Source organism: Ictidomys tridecemlineatus, chromosome 5 (genome assembly GCF_052094955.1).
Source record: "Ictidomys tridecemlineatus isolate mIctTri1 chromosome 5, mIctTri1.hap1, whole genome shotgun sequence".
Taxonomy (NCBI): domain Eukaryota; kingdom Metazoa; phylum Chordata; class Mammalia; order Rodentia; family Sciuridae; genus Ictidomys; species Ictidomys tridecemlineatus.
In genome coordinates this window covers 131,687,773-131,706,007 of record NC_135481.1, presented here as the reverse complement: position 1 = coordinate 131,706,007, position 18,235 = coordinate 131,687,773, and the positions used below count along the sequence as shown (strand labels likewise).

At 44.8% G+C, this 18,235-nt stretch overlaps 1 protein-coding gene across 13 annotated transcripts in view; it reads right to left on the bottom strand.

Moving 5' to 3' along the window:
• Positions 1-18,235, bottom strand: part of Arnt2 (aryl hydrocarbon receptor nuclear translocator 2) — a 177,455-nt gene that overhangs the window by 12,875 nt on the left and 146,345 nt on the right. For 7 of the 13 annotated variants that reach the window (XM_078051085.1, XM_040275013.2, XM_040275017.2 and 4 more), the window contains 5 exons: positions 13,062-13,134; positions 12,073-12,199; positions 8,140-8,239; positions 4,375-4,513; positions 3,511-3,676 (listed from right to left, as the gene is read on the bottom strand). In XM_078051085.1, coding sequence (XP_077907211.1) covers positions 3,511-3,676; positions 4,375-4,513; positions 8,140-8,239; positions 12,073-12,199; positions 13,062-13,134 — 605 coding nt within the window. Of the gene's footprint in view, positions 1-502; positions 573-3,510; positions 3,677-4,374; positions 4,514-8,139; positions 8,240-12,072; positions 12,200-13,061; positions 13,135-18,235 lie in introns of all 13 variants that reach the window. The other 6 variants (XM_078051082.1, XM_078051087.1, XM_078051088.1 and 3 more) reach the window with 4 other exon arrangements.

Sequence of the window (18,235 nt, the reverse complement as noted above, 5' to 3'; positions counted from 1 at the left end):
ATTTCTCAGCCAGATGGCAGGCTGCTTCTGGCAAATTTACCAGCTGTGAGTCTCTGTGAAAGATATACCTTTCCCAGGCTGAATCTCAGGCTTTGTGGAGTGGAGTCTCCTTTTCTGAGTTCTTGCATACTCAGTCTTTTTGAATTTTATTTTGAGGCAAGGTCTTGCTAAATTGCCCACACTGGCCTTGAACTTGTGATCCTCCCAAGTTGCTGGCTGTGATCTTCCTGCCTCAGCCTGCAAATAGGACTTCACAACTGCACTCAGCTCTCAGCTCTTGTTCCTTTCTTGTCTACTTACCCTTGGCCTCAAAGGCAGAAGCTGCTGCCCACCTGTGCTACTACCGTATTCCTCAGGCTCCTTGTTTACCATTTTTTATTAATTAAAAAAAATCTTTAAACTTTCCCTGTTCAAATCATTGGTCTCCTGATTAGGCCGGGCTGCTATACACCCTGTACCAGGATGGTTAAGGAGACAAGTACCTGGATATGTCAGCACTTACATCATTGAGTTGAGTGGCTTCCTATTTCTACTTCTGGAAGCTGCATTTCATGACAAGGTTTTGCTGTGACCTAAGCCAAAATGAAAGTGAAGCTAAGTGTGGAAACACAAATGTGACAGTGTACAGCTTCAGATAACTCAATAGACCAGAAATGGAAGAATTGCTTTGGATTGAAGCTTGAAAGCTCATGGAACAAAACCCGCATGGTTCACAGAAAGGCAAAACTCAGGCAGGGCACTTTTCCCATTCAATGTATTAATTCAATCTGTAAAGTTTCCTGAGGAGCTCAGCACTACTGAAGCACTGTTCAAAAGTGACATGTTATGTGGTTGCCCCTTGATGTCAGCCACCTGGGCTGTGGCAGGTGATGTTCAGTGTCTGCTCAGCAGGTATTTCAAACCCGTCTGCTCCTGCCCTTTGTGAGGAGGGACAGGATAGACTATGCTATCTCTCTGGATTCTGGCATCTGGTTGAAAGTAACTAGCTGAGGCCATGTTGCCAGGGTGCTACCATGCTTGGGGTCCCATTGATGCCTACCAGAGGCCCCTAGGCCGCAGCTGTCTGATGCATGCACTCAGTGCCATGCATGTGCAGGGCTAGGGCACCGTGTCTATTGCAAATGTAAGCACTCTTGTTGTTTTAGCTGTTTATGTTTATTTAGTACCTAATGAAACTGACCATTAATGGAGACTGCTCTGTTCCCCCTCTATCCACCCTTCTATCTGCTCTGCTCCCTACATCTCCGCACTGTGCCCTCAGAACAACCTCTGAGGGTGTGAGTAAACAACCATTAGGCTCTGTTCCTAATCATACACCCTCTTTCCTCTGACCTTGACCAATGTGCCTCCACTGCCAGTCTACTTCCTGAAGCCCTATGGAGCAGAAGCTGACCCCACAGTTGGCAGGAGTCTCACATTCTGCTTCTGTCCAAGTTAACACATAATGTAGCCATGGTCAGGCCATGTGAAGCTTCTCAGTCCTTCATGTCTCTGTTTTAGTCTCTCACATCCTCACTGAAAGGGTTCCAGCTCCTTTCTCATGAATACAAATCATGGGGTATCTCCTAGGGCACCTAGTTCCTCCTTAGTTCTAAATCTCCTGAGGGATGGACAAGAAGGGGATGGGAAGCACCAAGCAGTGGGTGAGAGCACAGTCTTTGACTCTGGCTTCCCAAATACTTCAGTAAAGCCTTGAGCTTTATCAACCTTGTACCTCAGTGTATTTTTCTGTGAAATGGGAATAACAAAGATATTTTTCTCTTAGGGCTACTGTGATCATTAAAAGAATTCAAATGTATAAAATGTCGAATATAGCCTTTACTGTCTGGCTTATAGTAACCATCCAATAATGATTACCTGGTGTCATAATTATTACCATTCAAGAGTGAGACAGCACTGAGGCTGCTGTAGAAATGGCTGCTGGGTCCAAAGTCCCATGTATGATCCTATTCCTGGCATCAGAGGTGGGCAGTGATGTCTACGTAGGGCTTTGTCTTTCCTGTGTCCCATCTCCATTTACACTTCTGGCCCTGGTGGTTGCTTGGTGGATACTGGACAGATGCACAGAGCAAAAGGCATGGACTACTGGGGCAGGGAAGTGGCCTTTCCACCTGTCTTGTTATGGTCACAAAGAGATGCTCTAAGGCATTCCCAGGGATGGATGCTCAGTCTCCTCTGGAGACTCTCCTAACATTATGAGACACACTGGCCAACCCTTCTATTTGGTAGCTGTCAGGGCCAGATAGGACATACAGGGCCTTGTGCTCACAAAGGTGTAAATCAGAATAAGTCAGAGTAGAAGGTCCCTCTTGCTTCCAGGAATGTCTAGATACCTATCGTGCTTTGAGTCTGCAAAGGCCCACCTTCAGGAGGGGGCAAAGGGATCTCTCCACAGACTCCGCTGTACAGGATGTTTTCGCATGTTACAGCAGGGGAGGTGGGTACTCTCCTGGCTACTAGAGATCTCTACCTTAGAATGGGTACTAAGCTGAGGGCTGCTAACCTGAGTGCACCTGGCAGAGGTTGCTCCTTCCTGAAGGGACACTGTGCTTCTAAACCTAGTGCCATTTAATAACACACAACGGTTGAGAATGTGAACATGCTAAAGTAAACGGGACTGATGTTGGAGGGACAGTTGATTCCAGGGAGACAACAGGCAGGGGTCAATAGATGCAGTTCCCAGGACCATAGGCTGAGTGGGGCAGGAGGTAAAGGGAATGGGGAGTAGGTGGCAACTTTATATTATGACCAGGGTCTCTGCATAGCATTTTTCCTAAGGCTGTCAGATAAGCTGCTTAAAGAGAAGCCTGTGATTTGGCAAATGGAATTTTGAATATTTGGGCTGAGCTTCATGTTCAACTGAGGATGATGTGCTCTGCAGAGAAAAGCCCTGAGTACCTCATTGTTCAATGTCATGCAATGACAGCACTGTGATGAGGTAGTAGCAGCTTGGGCTTCTTACCAGGATCCTCTGGTGAAATGGAGTCCCAGTGGTGAGAGAGGCCCCAGGGGCTTTGTCAATATACAGAGTGAAAAACAGGCAGGGCTCCTGAGACAGTAGGTCCCAGAACCCTTTGTTAATAAAGCTGAGAAAGATGGTCTTCTAATGAGTCAGGATTCCTTTCATGATATTAAAAATAGGGAGAACTTTACAGTGTTATTGACATCATTGATGATCCTCATATTCTCTAGTCTTTTGAAATAAGACTTGGTGGACCTGAAAGTCCTTGCCAAAGGCCAGAAAGGATCAAAATAGCATTAGATAACATGAGTGCATAGGAACTTTATCAAGTCTTAAAGTCAACTCTTAAGGTCAAGGTCTAAGCACCTGGTGTCTCAGGAGCACCCTGGGCCTCCTCTTTACAGCCAGAGAGAGGAAAGGCACTTGGAGACCTCTGGATCTTGTCCCAAGTATTCTGGGTACTTGGGGCCCAGCTATTCAAATTCAGTATGCTCAGAAAGCATTTCTGCTGACTCTGCTAGGAATTCTTTCCCTCATTCCCCACCTACCGAACCCTGGAGTCCTGTTGGCAAGACTGGAGTAGGCATTCCCGCTGGGTGAGGAGGTAGCTGGACTGGAGAGAGGACTGTAGGAAGAGGGGTCTGCCGGGTAGGTGTGGCTTGTTCCAATCCCGAAGGGAGATGACTGGGTCTTGCTGGACTGAGATGGGATTTGCTACAGTCAGAACAAAGCAAAAAGATGGCAATATCACCCCAGGACCTCCACCCATTTCCCAGGTTGTCAATGCCACTGGCATCTGCTCTGGGTGACAGAAACATCCTTGGCTCTCTGGGCTAGCTAGGCAAGTGTTTGGTATCAGCCCCTATGTGAGATCTTTGAGGAGAGTCTGATTGATGTCAGCCCCCCAGGCTACAATGATCAGGGTCCTCTCACTTCTGCTTGAGGGGGTCTTAGCATTGTGGATACCAAGAGCTTGCTTGCCCATTCAACATTCATCCTTGCAGTGACTGCTAGGGAGCCAGGCATTGCACCTGTTGTGTTTAAGGGTCTTCCTGATGCAGGACTCGACAGAGATCCAGAGTGATGAGCAGCTCTTTATTTATTTTTTTTAATTTTTATTTTTTTTAGAGGCTCATTCTTGATAAGTGCCTGATCTGTTCCTGCCTGATTCCCTCAGGGCAAGACTGTAAGGAGAAAGGCTGCTGGATCAAACAGCTTTTGAAAGGGTTTGGGAACCTAGCTTTCAAAGTGCCCTGATGAGGGCAGGTGCTCCTGAGTAGCAAAACACTGCAGGGTAGTTGGATCCATCTGGGAGTACCAACCCATCCTCACAACTGGGATTCACAGGAAGCACGTGGTGGGTGGTCTGCCACAATGGAAACCTGAGACAATGCCTTTACAGATGCACATACCTGTCCCGGAAAGGGTGGACGACTCCCTGTCCATGCCACCTGACTCTGGTTTAGCTGCCGGGAAATCTGGGACATGTTCTGGCCCGTTGAGGAGGAGGACTGAATATCATTCACTCCAGGTACATGAACTACTGAAGAGCTAGAAAAGAAGAGAATGTGTATACCCTGAGGGACTGCCCTATTTTGCATGAGCCTGTGTGCCCACCTTGCCATGCAGGCCCTTCTTCCTGTGCTCACCCTCCAGTGACACTAGGAATAGCTTCCTCTGGCACTCCCTGAGCAGACCTGCTATGTCTAGTCTTGTATTCTCAGCCTTCTTCTCCCACAGGATCCTGCATCTCTCTCCTCTGCTCATCCCTTCTATGCATTTATTGCTTTCAACAGATGATATGATTCCCAAGAAGAGAAAGTATCTCAGAATACAAGTCAGACTCAGTGCTAACATGCTCTTTGTTCTTTGGTTAATTTGTCCCTTTGTGGTCACTGGATGGTTTAAGGACTCAGGAAATAGGCTTCAAGCTGTCACTTAGTTTCAGGCAGAAAAACAAGCCCATCAATGGAAAGCTGCTGGATGGGACTCAATCCTGCTTCTGCAAGTGCCTGGCTGTTTGTTTACCTCTTCTGCCTTCAGTTTAACTCAGTAGGTCTTTATTAGGTACCTGCTATGTGCATGACAGTGCTCAGTGCTCTTTGAATGCCTTCTGCAGGTTCAGTCCCAGACACTGTCCCCACTCCTAGGCATATACTGTCTGTGCTGCTAGGCACTTCTTCCAGGAGATTTTTCCCAGCCATGCCAATTATGTGATAAGTTCATTAAAGATAGATTTGTATTCTGAGATGGGATTTGCTACAGTCAGGACAAAGCAAAAAGATGGCAGCATCACCCCGGGATCTCCACCCATTTCCCAGGTTGTCATTACCACTGGCATCTACTCTGGGTGACAGAAACACCCCTGGCTCTCCTGGCTGGCTGGGCACATGTTTGGTATCAGCCTCCATGTGAGATCTGATAGAAAAATATAGAAAGGCTGGGAGAAGCCTTTTGTTTCAGGCCTTTCCTCCTGCCTCCTAGGGATGAGCTCAGTGTATAGTAAGGTCCTTGGATGCCTAAGAATAAACTTGAGTAGGGTGGTTGGGCCCAATCCCAGAAGGCTCTTGGCAGATGCAGGTTTTCAGCTGAATTTTAAAAGAGGTAGGTTATAGATCATTGATAAGATTGGGTACCATTTTACTAAGTGTATTCTTATTTTTTCTGATTTTATTTATTTTTTATTGATTTAAAAAAATAAATGGCAGTGGAATGCATTACAATTCTTATTACACATATATAGCACAATTTTTCATATCTCTGGTTGTATATAAAGTATGTTGACACCAATTCGTGGCTTCATACATGTACTTTGGATAATGATGTCTATCATATTCCACCATCCTTGCTAATCCTCTGCTTCCTCCCTTCCTCTCCCACCCCTCTGCCCTATCTAGAATTCATCTATTCCTCCCACGCTCCCCCTCCCTACCCCACTAAGAGTCAGCCTCCTTATATCAGAGAAAACATTTGGCATTTGTTTTTTTCTGGGGTGGGGGATTGGCTAACTTCACTTAGCATTATCTTCTCCAATGCCATCCATTTTATTTTTTTCTATTCTAGCTGGTCCTTCTTAAAAATCACAAAGCAAGTTCAGTTATTAATGTAAAAGAAGATGCCATTTCCAGCCTCCTGCATAATGTTTAATTTTATACAAGGGCTCCCTGCCTGATCTCCTTCCTGATGAATGTATGACTTTATAGACTACTTTCTGATCACTATTCTTTACAGAAGTCTCTCTGTTACCTGCTAAGCCCTCAGTGCCCTAGGAAAGATGCCCTGGCCAGAAGAGATGAGCTTCTTGGGGTAAAGTGCTGTCAAGCCCTCCCCAGGTCCTCTAGGCTGCCTGCATGGGCCTAGACAGGTCAAGGCTTGTGGGAACATAGTAGAAGAACTCTGGGTGAAGACATACTTAGGGATGTCAGTAATGGCTCTCTACTAGGGGTTTAAGACTGCCTATGGCTGTGGAGGATTTAGAATCCTTTATCCTATACCCTTCTCCATCCTCAAACAGCTTAGGTTGTTTAGAATGATAGGAAATTCTACCCATTCTGCAGGCATTAGCCCTCACAGATGCATTTCACAGACTGGTACTGAGCAGCTGCTTCCCATGCTGGGCTCTGCCCTTCCCCACATAGCCAGCTACAAGCCTGCCTCTTCTTCTCTGTCACTCTCATCAGTGCATCTTTTATTTCTATGACAACTAAATAATGATGAGCTGAACTGTCTGTCCTGAGTACCTCTCTTTGGCTTCACTCCTTTTCTCTGACCCACACTGCCTCCAAGGCTACGTTATCTAATCACCCTTCTAAAACCCATCAACAATAAAGTCCCAATTCCTTATCATGGTACTCTGAGACTCTGTAGCCTCACATTGGCTTCCCTGCACATGAAGTCTCCCTCAGTCACCCCTGCCTTCTAGGCTTTGCTGAGCATATTCTTTGTGCCTGTGCACTGTTTCCACAAAAGGAGGCAGAACTTCACTTTTGTTTCAGGCTACGCTGAAGAGCCAGCCAGTCCTTCTCTTCCTTGTCCTCTTCTTGCCTCCTGCTGATGCTTCTTCCCTGATCCCCTTTGTCCAGCTTGGGAGACAAGCAGCATGTAAATGTGAGGGTCTGGCAGGGCTGGTACAGGCTGCCATCAGTCCATGTGTGTAGATAGGCTGAGTAATGAGAGATGTCTGACTATGCTCAACAGAGCCCTCTTGTTCTACTGTCCCCAAACCACAGGGTAGCAGCCAGAGTTCCCCAGAGCCTCAGAGCAGCTGCTCTTCAGTGAGGTCCACCAGTGGGATCAGCTAGAGCCATTCCAACCTCTGTTAATCCAAGGCACAGCTGCAGAGTCACCCATTCCCCTCTGGGAGGTCTGTCCTCAGACCAGCAAGGAAGTGAGGTTCTTATTTCTTGGCAGGGCCTCCCTCCTGGGAATTAGGTCCGCCTGCCTAATCCAGGTTCCTGTCTACACCTGGAAGCTCTGCTAAGGCTCTGTCCAACTTTTTACCAGAAGCTATGCTATCTGCTGGGCATGGAATCTTGTGAACTTGGGGGTGTCTGGTATGCAGGTGAGAGACCCTATCTCTGCGAGCCACCAGTTTTTCATCTGACCTGCTCTCCCCAGTTTATGCTCCTGTTCCTTCAGCAGAAATTGGAGTCAGATATTGCCTTCAGTAATGATGTTGGAGCTTCCTCAACGATCTACAAGATTTCTGGATACAAAGGACCATATCTTGGGGAGGCCAGGCACCCTGCTTTACCCTTGTGTTCCTTTAGGGTGAGGTCTAGACTTGATGGGTTGTGTTCTGTTGTCCTTGGACTTGGTCATGGCCTCTGGGAACCAGGGAAGAGGCAGCTTCCTTGTCCCTTGTCAGCTGTCTAGATCCAGCTTTTCCCCACCTGAATCTTGGCTAGGGATCAACTCACTCTCGTCTCCCCACCAGGCACTGCTGACAGTAGCTGGTACCCTTCCCATCTGAGAATGAATAGCTAACATCAAGCATCTAGGGCAACTAATGGAGGGCTCATGGAGCTGAGCCAGTGACACAATAATCCTCAGCTTGCCTCAGAGATGTGGAACAGGAACCACTAACTCAATGTTTGCAGCACACGAAGCTGAGCTTTGAGACATAGGGCTTTCCTGAGGGGAGGACTAGTCCTACCCCTCCCCATTACATCTACTACCTGAAGGCTTTCCCCGAGTGTCCAGGAGGGAATGGGCTTCCTTGAGAGTAGATCTGCTGGGTTCCTGCTGCAGAGGCTGAATTCATCATCTTCTTCTCCGCTAGGAAAACCAAAACAGGAGTCACATGTGAGCGTTCCCTGCCCTGCAGACTACTGGGGAGGCTGCCCCAGAATAGGTGCAGGGGTGGGCATGGAAGAGTAGGAGGCACACACTGGGGCAGACTCCTTTGCCTTTACCTCCACATCTCACCTCTCCTGGGGCCTCCCTGGCATGAGGGAGCATCTGGCTGTTGTTCCCTGACTCAGGGTGGTTACAAGCCACCTGAAGGCAAGGTCCTATTCGAGAGTGGGGAAGATTAAAAGAATGAATGAAAGTGCTTCATTATTTTATCCAATCCTTCCAGCCCTGATGGTAGGAACCATAATTATTCACCTAATGGATGAGGAAGCATAGGGTAATGGGGAAGAGATCCATTCTGACACTCAGCCCCTGGCCTTGGATCCCAGCTCTGTCTTATGTATCTGAGGTGCCACCTTGGACATGTTTAACCTTCCCCTGCCTCAGTTTCCCCACTGGAAATAAGGTGATAAACAGTGTCTTCCTTATAGAGCTGTGGTAGGGAATCAAATGGGTTAATGTAAGCAAGGTGCTCAGAACAGTGCCCAGTAGCATCTAAATCCTTGCTACCATTTGTTAAAGATGAGAAAACTGAGGTGCTGCTGTCACGAGAAAGCAAGGAAGGACCCAGGGCTTGAATTGCAGCCCAGTGATCCCTCAACTGCCCCCCAGAACCCCCCACCCCAGTGATGCCATGGACTTCAGACTGTCTCTCCAGGGGCAGCCTGGACCTGTGTTCCCTGGCCTTTCACCAAGCTCTCTGGAGATACTGTACTCCTCATAAGACTGTAAATACTCGAGCCCAGAGTGGGGTATGGTTTTCCTCTCAAAGTTCATGATATTTATATCTTTCATTTCAGGTCACATCTTCTGTGCCAAATAAGTCTATTTTCCCCTGGGGATGCTCTGAAGTCTGTGTCCTCTGGTGACAGTGACTACTCTACTACTTTTTTGGGTTTCCAGAGCATCTCTACCATCTGTTCTTTCAGGCCCAACAGTTCATTTCATTCTATTTTGATTATGTTGTATTTTGATAGAATATTAGAAGTAACTAATCAGGAGTTCTGGGAACGTCGATTATGTCATTGTTCATTCCTATAATCCTTCCCATCAATAACTTTCTTGCTTATCTCACTTTATTTTTCTTCTGAGAGATTCCTGATTTGCTAAAAATTTCCTTGGAAATAAAATGTCTTTCCTTATTCCTTTTCTGCCTGCCTTCCTTTTTTTTTTATGTTCATTAGTAATATGTTTAAATATACTTGAAGTTCTTTCTTCATAAATGTTAACTAAATAAAATAATATCTACTGCTGAAAATTTTTTTTAATCTGTTCATAACTCATAGTCCAAAAGATGCCTGGACCTTTGTAGAACTGTTTTGAGATTCTGGTTTTTACTGTTTATCTTTCATAGTGGTTAACAATTTATATGTTGATTCTAGGCATTAACAATTCTATTTCTATTTCACCATTGCTTTTCCATCCTATTACTTCCATTCCTGTGTTTTATATTTTGATCTGTTTCAGAAATAAGCACTATTTTTTGCAAGTAATTTTTTCAGAAAGTGTAAATAGACAGTGAATGCTTGAAGATGTCATTCTGTACATGAAAGCAGTTTGGCTGGTGGAAAAAAAATGGGTTTGCACATTTTCCCTGTGAATTCTCTAGATATTAGCTAAACCCAGAGTTCTGACATTTAGTTAACTTGGAGAAATCTAACTGAAGATTTCCCTTTTAAGTATTTTTTTTCCTTCTCTGAATGTCTGCAGGAATTTTTCTTTATTCTTCAAGCTTAAAAACATAATACAAAAGACTATGTCTAAGTCTTAGAGTCTTTTAACATTTTTAGTTTGGTGTTTGTGGAGTGCCTGTAGTTGGAAGATGCAAGCATTGCATTTGGGGACATTCATATTTCAAAGTCCCTGACTTGGCTGTCTGCTTTGTCCTGACTCCACTTTTTTAAATGTCCCTTCCCCACCTCAGATGGCACATTCTCATAGGCAATAATGTCCTCTCTAGTTCCCCAGAGAACAGAAGCCGAAGATTTTCTGAATTTTCTCATCTTTCTCATAAAAACTAATTGCCAAAGGAGAACATCTGCTCTGATTTCTGCATTGGGCCTTATTTTTTCTTGACCATCTCCCCCTTCTCCCATCCCCTTTCTGTTTTGACACTGTTATGGGAAGACATCTATGTCTACATAAGATTAAAAATCCAAATGGATTTCTCAGAGATGCTGTGGGCCTTTGATTAGGTATTTTAGGCTTAACTGGAGAGGAGGAAAGACCAACTAGGTGCACTCTTGTCTCCTCTTGCTGGATGAAATGATCTGTAGGCACATTTGAGGGGCCAGGGGAACCACCAGCAGGGAGCTTCCCTGGTTGCTAAGGGTCTGTTTTTTGTTGTGCTTTGGCAACTGGACCTTGTGTTAAATTGGCACCTATTGTCCTTGGAGTGAGTTCTGGCACTCTTTGCTTCCTGAAACTTTGGTCCTCAGTCTTGTGGGAATGAAGGCTTTGCTCTTCCAGTATTTGCTACATTAGGAGGACCAAGGTAACTCCCTTCCAGCTCTTAGATGCCTGTCTGTCCTACTCTTGATCTGCCTGTCTTCCACTCATTAGTTCTCGTAGAACCATACTGAAGTTCCCTTCCTGACAGCATCTCCCATGCTTCCTTTTCAGGAGCCAAATGGCTTTCTCCCTTTGACTGATCCTGACTACACTGTATCTTGTAGTCTCTTCTTTTCTGGAATTTGGAACCAACAAGACCTTTTCAAATTTTGTATTTTGCTAATCTCAGTGGAGACACAAGTGGGAAAGCAAGGCAGCTAGTCATATGGGCTCCATATGCCACCTTCCACCAGAACCGCATTGTTGCAACAGCAACACTGACATAGGTAGACTACTTCATGATGGCCAGAGAGGATCCGCCAAGTGAATTATGGCCATCCATGTAATAGAATTCCATGCTGGCAATAAAAGTGCTTTAGTTTGTTTAATGATCTGGAAATAAATTCATAACAAATTGTCATGTAGAAAAAAGCAAGCCATTCAACATGACAAGTCCAGTGTTGTGCATATAAAGAATATATATGTGTAGGAAAAGACAGAAGGACTTACTTTAGTTTAGAAAGTTAAAATGATCATATCCACAAGGTAGGAGACTGGATCACTTTTATTTTTCTTAGTTTTTGTATATTTTTATTTTAAATATGGGCCATCATATGTTATGAATTAAATTATAGTTTTTATGGGGGCATGTCTCTGACTTGATAACAAAATTAAACTGCACAATGAATTAATAGATTTCATTCATCTTAACCCCTTCATTTAATTTATTTTTCTTTTCTTTTTTTTATGTGTGTGTGTGTGTGTGTGTGTGTGTGTGTGTGTGTGTACTGGGGATTGAACCCAGGGGTACTTGACCACTGAGCTACATCCCCAAACTTTTTGTTCTACATTTTATTTTGAGACAAGGTCTTGCTATGTTGCTAAGGCTAGCCTTGGACTTGTGATCCTCCTCCCTCAGTCTCCTGAGGTGTGTACCACCATACCCAGCTAACCGTTTAAATTTTAAAGATGAAATTCCAGTACCCTAGGCTGGTTGCTGCAGAAAACCAGTAAGTAAAAGGCAAGGTCAGGAATATGGAGAATCCATTCCAACTCCCGTATGTTGAGTTCTTTTGGTACCCTGCAGCAGTCACTCAAAATTCACTTTCCCTGACCTCTTCTTCCTCAGGGTTGCTGTCTCCACATGGGCTGAAAGCAACTGTAAATCCCATATCCTCACAACTTAGTGCCATCTAGAAACTTACATGCACTGATTCCTGCAAACATCTCAGCAAACCGTGGGTCTCTTTCTTGGGAGAAGATTGCATCTGCCTTTTCTACAGTCTTCCCAGCCTCGTGAACACCAGCAGATAGGTTGGGGACAGGGACCTGCTGGCACATTAAAGCACAATGGCAACCCATGTGTGAGGCACAGACTGCGTTGCAGGAGTCACCAGCTCTCCTGCAGCAGAGCCCTGCCTCCCCTTGAAATCACTGGCATTTCAGGTTTGACCATTTTCACAGGGTGGGGAAAGGTCAAGGACAATGGGGTTGGGGGTAGGGGATTGTGAACTAGGGGACACAGAAAGTACACCAGAATTACACTGACTACTTTCTTAGAGATAAATGGAAAAGAATCAACTTACTCCACATATCAGGAAAAGGGAACGTAAAGTAACTTAGGGAAGAGGTCAAATACTGACACAGGCCAGTTTCTATGTATGCCTGGCTATCAGAAGAAGGGAGCAGAAGAAGAAAAAAGGAGAAGGGGGCACTGAGGAGATGGGAGAAGAAAAGGAGAAAGACCATTTAGGTATGTTGGGAGACAGAGTGTGATAGGACAAGGCACATCAAGGAGAAAGGGACATAGGACCAAAGGCAGGAGAGATGGCTAGGAAGCCAGAGGGCCAAAGGAGTTCAGAACCTGCTTCTGGTGGCTTCTGAGTATGTGAGTACTAGAGTTTCTATATGGCCTTTTGAAATGTCCATCAGCCCTGTGAAATTCTCAATGCTGGTTGACCATGGCTGTTAGTTCTTCCCCTGGTCTTCACAAGTTTTAGGCGTTTCATGGCTCACTTCTGCACAGAAAAGTCACAACAGATTGCCAGGGGACCAAGATGGTCTTTGCACTGTAGAGGGTGGATGGGACAACAGATTCTTTGGGCTGAGGGGCTCAAGCTAAAGGCTGAATTTAGTCCCCCATCCACTGGGTTAGAGACATTTCCAAATGGGAAAGGATTTCCCAGAAATTCACCTGAGATAAGTCATATGATGACAACCCGTCTCTCTGATGCACTTCCAATTCTGCCTGCTGCTGCTGAAGTTGCCTGTGAAACAAAAAGACAGAGTGCTGTGAAGAACACAGAGGTGGTGACAGGCTTACACCAGAACTTTCCCATTCCCTAAAGTCATAGAGGGTGACAACAATGTATCTTCCTTTTTAAAAAAAAAATATTTTGGGTTGGGGATGTGGCTCAAGCAGTAGCGCGCTCGCCTGGCATGCATGTGGCCAGGGTTCGATCCTCAGCACCACATACAAACAAAGATGTTGTGTCCGCCGAGAACTAAAAAATAAATATTAAAAAAAAATTATTTTTTATTTTATTTTTGGTACTGGGCATTGAACCCAGAAGTGCTTTGCCACTGAGCCACATCCTCAGCCCTTTTAATTTTTTATTTTGAGACAGGGTCTCCCTCAGTTGCCCAGGATGGCCCCAAACTTGCAAACTTCCTACCTCAGCCTCTCAGGTCACTGGGGTTAGAGGCATGTGCTATCATGCCTATCTATTTTACTTTTAATTTCCCAAATCAAGATTCTGAGCCCTATATTTCAAATTTAGATTGCCAAACTGAACTATTTAAGAAATAAGTTTTGATGTATGACTTCATTTTATGCAGGGTAAAAAGATAACAATAAAAAACAGATTTTTTTAAAAAGGCTAAATTAAAAAATTCAGTTGAGTTTAAAGATGATAAAAAAGCTAGCTTTAGATAATGCTTACCTACAACGTAGTAGGAGTTTATATCATCTCATTTAATCCTCATACTAAATTTTCATAGTGTACTTTATCTATATATAAAAATTAAGAAGTTAAAGTTGGAAGAGGTTAGGTAGTTGTCAAGCTCAATTGGCTGACTAGAAGTGATTCTGATAAAGCAGAACAAGGGTCTGAGCTCACACTTCTGGATCTAAGTTGCCAGAGTGCCAGTTGCTCCATTTGGGCAAAGGAAAAATTGATAAGAATAAATGGATGCTTTAAGTTTTAAAATATGAAACTAGGTTGCTTTCAAAGGACAGTAAACTCTACAACTCAGAGCTCACACATGAAACGGAATGAGTGTCCTTGTCAATTTTCTTTTTTTGGGGGGGTTCCAGGGATTGAATTCAGGGGCACTCATCATTGAGTCACATCCTCAGACCTATTTTGTATTTTATTTAGAGCAGAGTCTCACTGAGTTGCTTAGTGCCTTGCTTTTGCTGAGACTGGCTTTGAACTCACGAAACTTCTGCTTCAAGCTCCCGAGCCTCTGGGATTACAAACATGCACCACTGAGCCCAACTCCTCAACTTTAAATACTCCCATTGGAAAGAACTCCAGCTGGAGGACCCTGTGAATCTGTTTAGGATTAAGCCCAGATGAGTCATCTACTCAGTGAACTCTACTGAGTTAAGTGAAAGATCCATGCCAAGCTCCATGCTGGGCATCAGGAACAAACAGAACAATGACCTGGAGCCCACAAGATCTCTGCCCTCATGCAGCTGTCTCCCCAGGGGGAGAGAGATGTGTAGGCATGCGGTTGGAAGGTGGTGGGTTAAAACCACAGAGCACGTGAATGTGAGAACCTGTGGTCTGCCTCCTAACTTGGGATAAGAGTCCTAAAAAAGGATAAAGATAAAAGTAGAAACACGTGATTTTCCATCAGGCAGTCTAAGCCCATGCTTGTTACACAAGAAAGTAGGAACATTAAAAGTAATTTTCCAGACAAATTGATATTTCCAAAAATTTTTTTCAAGAATCAATAGGGAAAAAAATCATTATTTTATGTCCTTATTTTTACTTTATGGTTTCACTTTAAAAATTTTTTAGTTTACTTCTTGAGAGTACCATCATGTTTTCATTTGTAGGGCTTCTAAAACCTAAATGTAAGATGGACTGCCAATACTTTGCCAACATCTTCATATCTCTGTATATTCCCACCTAAAAGATAAAGAAATGGAGGCCCAGAGAGTTTAAATGATGTATCCAGTGTGACACACACATGATATGGCCACCTATAGGATTCAAGTTCAATCTGGTTGGCTGTGGACCGTGAACTCTTTCATCTGTCTTGGCTGCTGCCCCCACCCAGAATACAAGACAACATACTGAACCAAAAGGTGGGGGGAAAATAGCACATCCCTTGGGATTTTTGTGGGATTGGAACAGTGAACCCTTCCACTCTATGGCAGAAATCTGTATTTCTGCTCTCCACCCCTTTCCCAGAGCCCAACTTTGAACCCACAAGCATTTCTTTAAAAAATAACAACCACACCTACCCCATGTTCAGCCCAAGCCCAGAGGGTTAGAGAATGGGCAGGGCCACTATGTACAGTTATCCAGCCAAGGGCTGTGTGGGGCACAGACCCAGTTTTCTCCCAGGGTTCACCATGTACCCTGGTGCAGGTGTGTTTTGTATGAAAGCTGCATGCTTCTCATTTGCATGAAGGAGTGATAGGAAGGGACCTGGCAATAGGCTAGGAGTTAGCTGTCAGTCCTGTTCCTCTCTGGACTTCTAGAGCAGGGAAAGCTCCTTTCACTGGGAAATAGAAGTAAGGTCTCAGTTAAGGCTCGCGAATCCCCAGTGTCCTAAACTCACTGGCTCCATGGTCCAGACATCAGTATCTCCATCCCATAGGCTTTGGGTTTCCACTTCCTTAGTTGAGGGCAAATGGAAGAAGTGCTGACCTCCAGCTACCTCATCCTGAGAAGGGGCCCAAGGAGGGTTCTCAGATATTCATAGTACTGGTATAAAAATAAACCTTGGTGTGCTGGCACATTCCAGAGAGGGAGAAAGCGAATCTGTTTGAGAAAAAACTGACCACACAGCACATGTGAGGGAGGCAGGCTCCCACCACAGCAGAGTGCTGCCCTCCATTAGCTGGGGGCCAATGGATAATGACTAGAAACTCAATGCATTCAGCCAAACTTCCTGCCAGCAAGGTGCAGGAAGTTGGGTAGATGCTGTCAATTATCTCTGACTCTCCCTGGACAGTTTCTTTCTTTTTTCTTAAAAAACAAAAACAAAAACCAAAAAACAAAACAACAACAACAACAAAAAAACAACTCAGTCTATGTAAGAGAACATGAAGCCATTAGGGGGGCATTGAAAGGCAATGTGATTGTGCCCCTGGGAATAGCCAGAATTGGGCTGAGGAATCTGGCACTTGGAGAGTTCAGCTGATCAGAGAGAGGTTATTAATATCCACCCTGGGTTGAGAACCGTCTGTATAACTATTGCGAAGAACCTGAATGCCTATTAAAGGGTTTGGAATTGATTTGATGAAGGGCCGGGAGCAGCATGGTCCCATGTATATTTCAGAGCACTTGCTCTCTGAGCCTTGTGGGTCGACTCAACAGGGGCCTGAGGGCAGGCAGGGGAGCTGGTTAGCAGGGCCAATAGTCACCTGCAAAATGACAAGGCTTCCACTGGTGGAAGAGGTATAGGAGGAAGAAATGTCTTAGAGAGAGACAGGAGCTCTGGTTCTATGCCAGGCTACCTTTTGCAGGGGAATAAGAGCCAGGAACCCAGGACAATTCCCAGGTTTGGGGCTTGATGACTGGGTGTATCAACCCCTGACTGGCTGAAGGCTTAGTAGAGACCAGGAATGCAATCTTCCTTTTTTTTTTTTTTTTTTTTTTAATACCTACCCTTACTCTGCACCTTTTGCTTAGTACCAACCAACACTAAATACATGTGATAGTTGATAGGTTCAGAGAGACCCAAGTCTTAGTCCAGGCATAGTGAGGCTTTAGGAACACATGTTCCCTCTTTTTCACACACACAAGTGAGCACACATGAGAAGCACTTGTGTTTATGAAAAACTATAAAAACTTGGATGAAACAATGCCATGGCAGGAAAGAGGGCTTGGCCCAAGCAGATGTAAAGAGAAGACCTTGGATCACTCTGCTGAAGAGAGGAGGGAAAAGAAGCAAGCACAGCAAGTAGGTGTGAAAATGTAAAAACACCAAAGACTCACACTCAGAACCAGCCCACAGCTAGTCTCTGAAAGAGTACTGATCCCTAGACACCAAGACCCAGTCACTGTTCCAAGAAGCACAGTCTACATGTTAGACTGGTTTATGTTTTCCTTGACTTTATTTTGTACAGATATAACAGGACAGTCAGAGATGCTAAATAGGTTTTCTTCTCAGCAGTTTCACACAAATGGTCCCAGCAAGTTTCTTTGGTATGCTATCAAATGAATGCAACTGAGCAGCTTGCAAATATCCCTACTGAGCATAGAGCATTAGACAATTTTTCTACAACAAGCCTGCCTACTGCTGGCAAGGTTGAACCTCACAAATGTAAAAGAAGGGCTGGCCTGTTCACTGCTGTGGATATCACTGCCCTCTACTGTCCACAATGAGCTTTTCTGCCCTGAAGACCTTCTGGTTTAGAAGACAGGTGCTGGTGCATTCTGATCCAAATAACTTCCACAAGCTGCCAAGCAACTATACTGAGGAAACACACAGGCACACTCCTGCACAAAATGGTTTCTGTTTTGTCCCTGCTGCTTGGCTTTCAGAAAATAAAGCAAAACTCCAGATACAACTAGTTTCAGAAGTGGGTAGTTCCTTCACTTCCAGGCCTCACTGCAGGACAGACCCCTGGGGATACCTTCTGGCTCTGCAGAAGCACTTGTCCTTGCCTCCTCTTTGTCCCTGCTGAACTTCACCTGTCAGGCTGTCTGTCCTTTCTCATGTTCTTCATGTTATTGAAGTTCAAGCCCTAGCCTTCTAGAGCAGGGCTCCTCCCTGAAGGCAAGAACCATATGGTGACACCTTGATCTCGGCTGGTGCAGGTTGTGTCCCTTCAGGAAATGTCTGCTGCATTAGTGGCAATAAAACCATATTACTTTGACAACTGAATCTTGCATAAATGCTGAAAATGAATGAATGATGAAAATTTTTAAAGTATCAAAAACTCAAAAAAAGGGGAGCTTTAGTCTGCTTTTCTGACCCAAATGTAGAAGACTCTGTTGGGTATCCAGCCAGGGATCCAGCAGGGTGGCCTGGATTTGCTGTAGAAGTAAGAGGCTTCAAAGACAGGCAAGACTTGAGTTTGGAAGAAGGGGACAGGCTGTTCAGATGACACCCTAGAAACCTAGGTAACAAAAAGCCTCAAGCCTGGTGTGCACAGGCACCATGTACTCGACTGTGGGAATA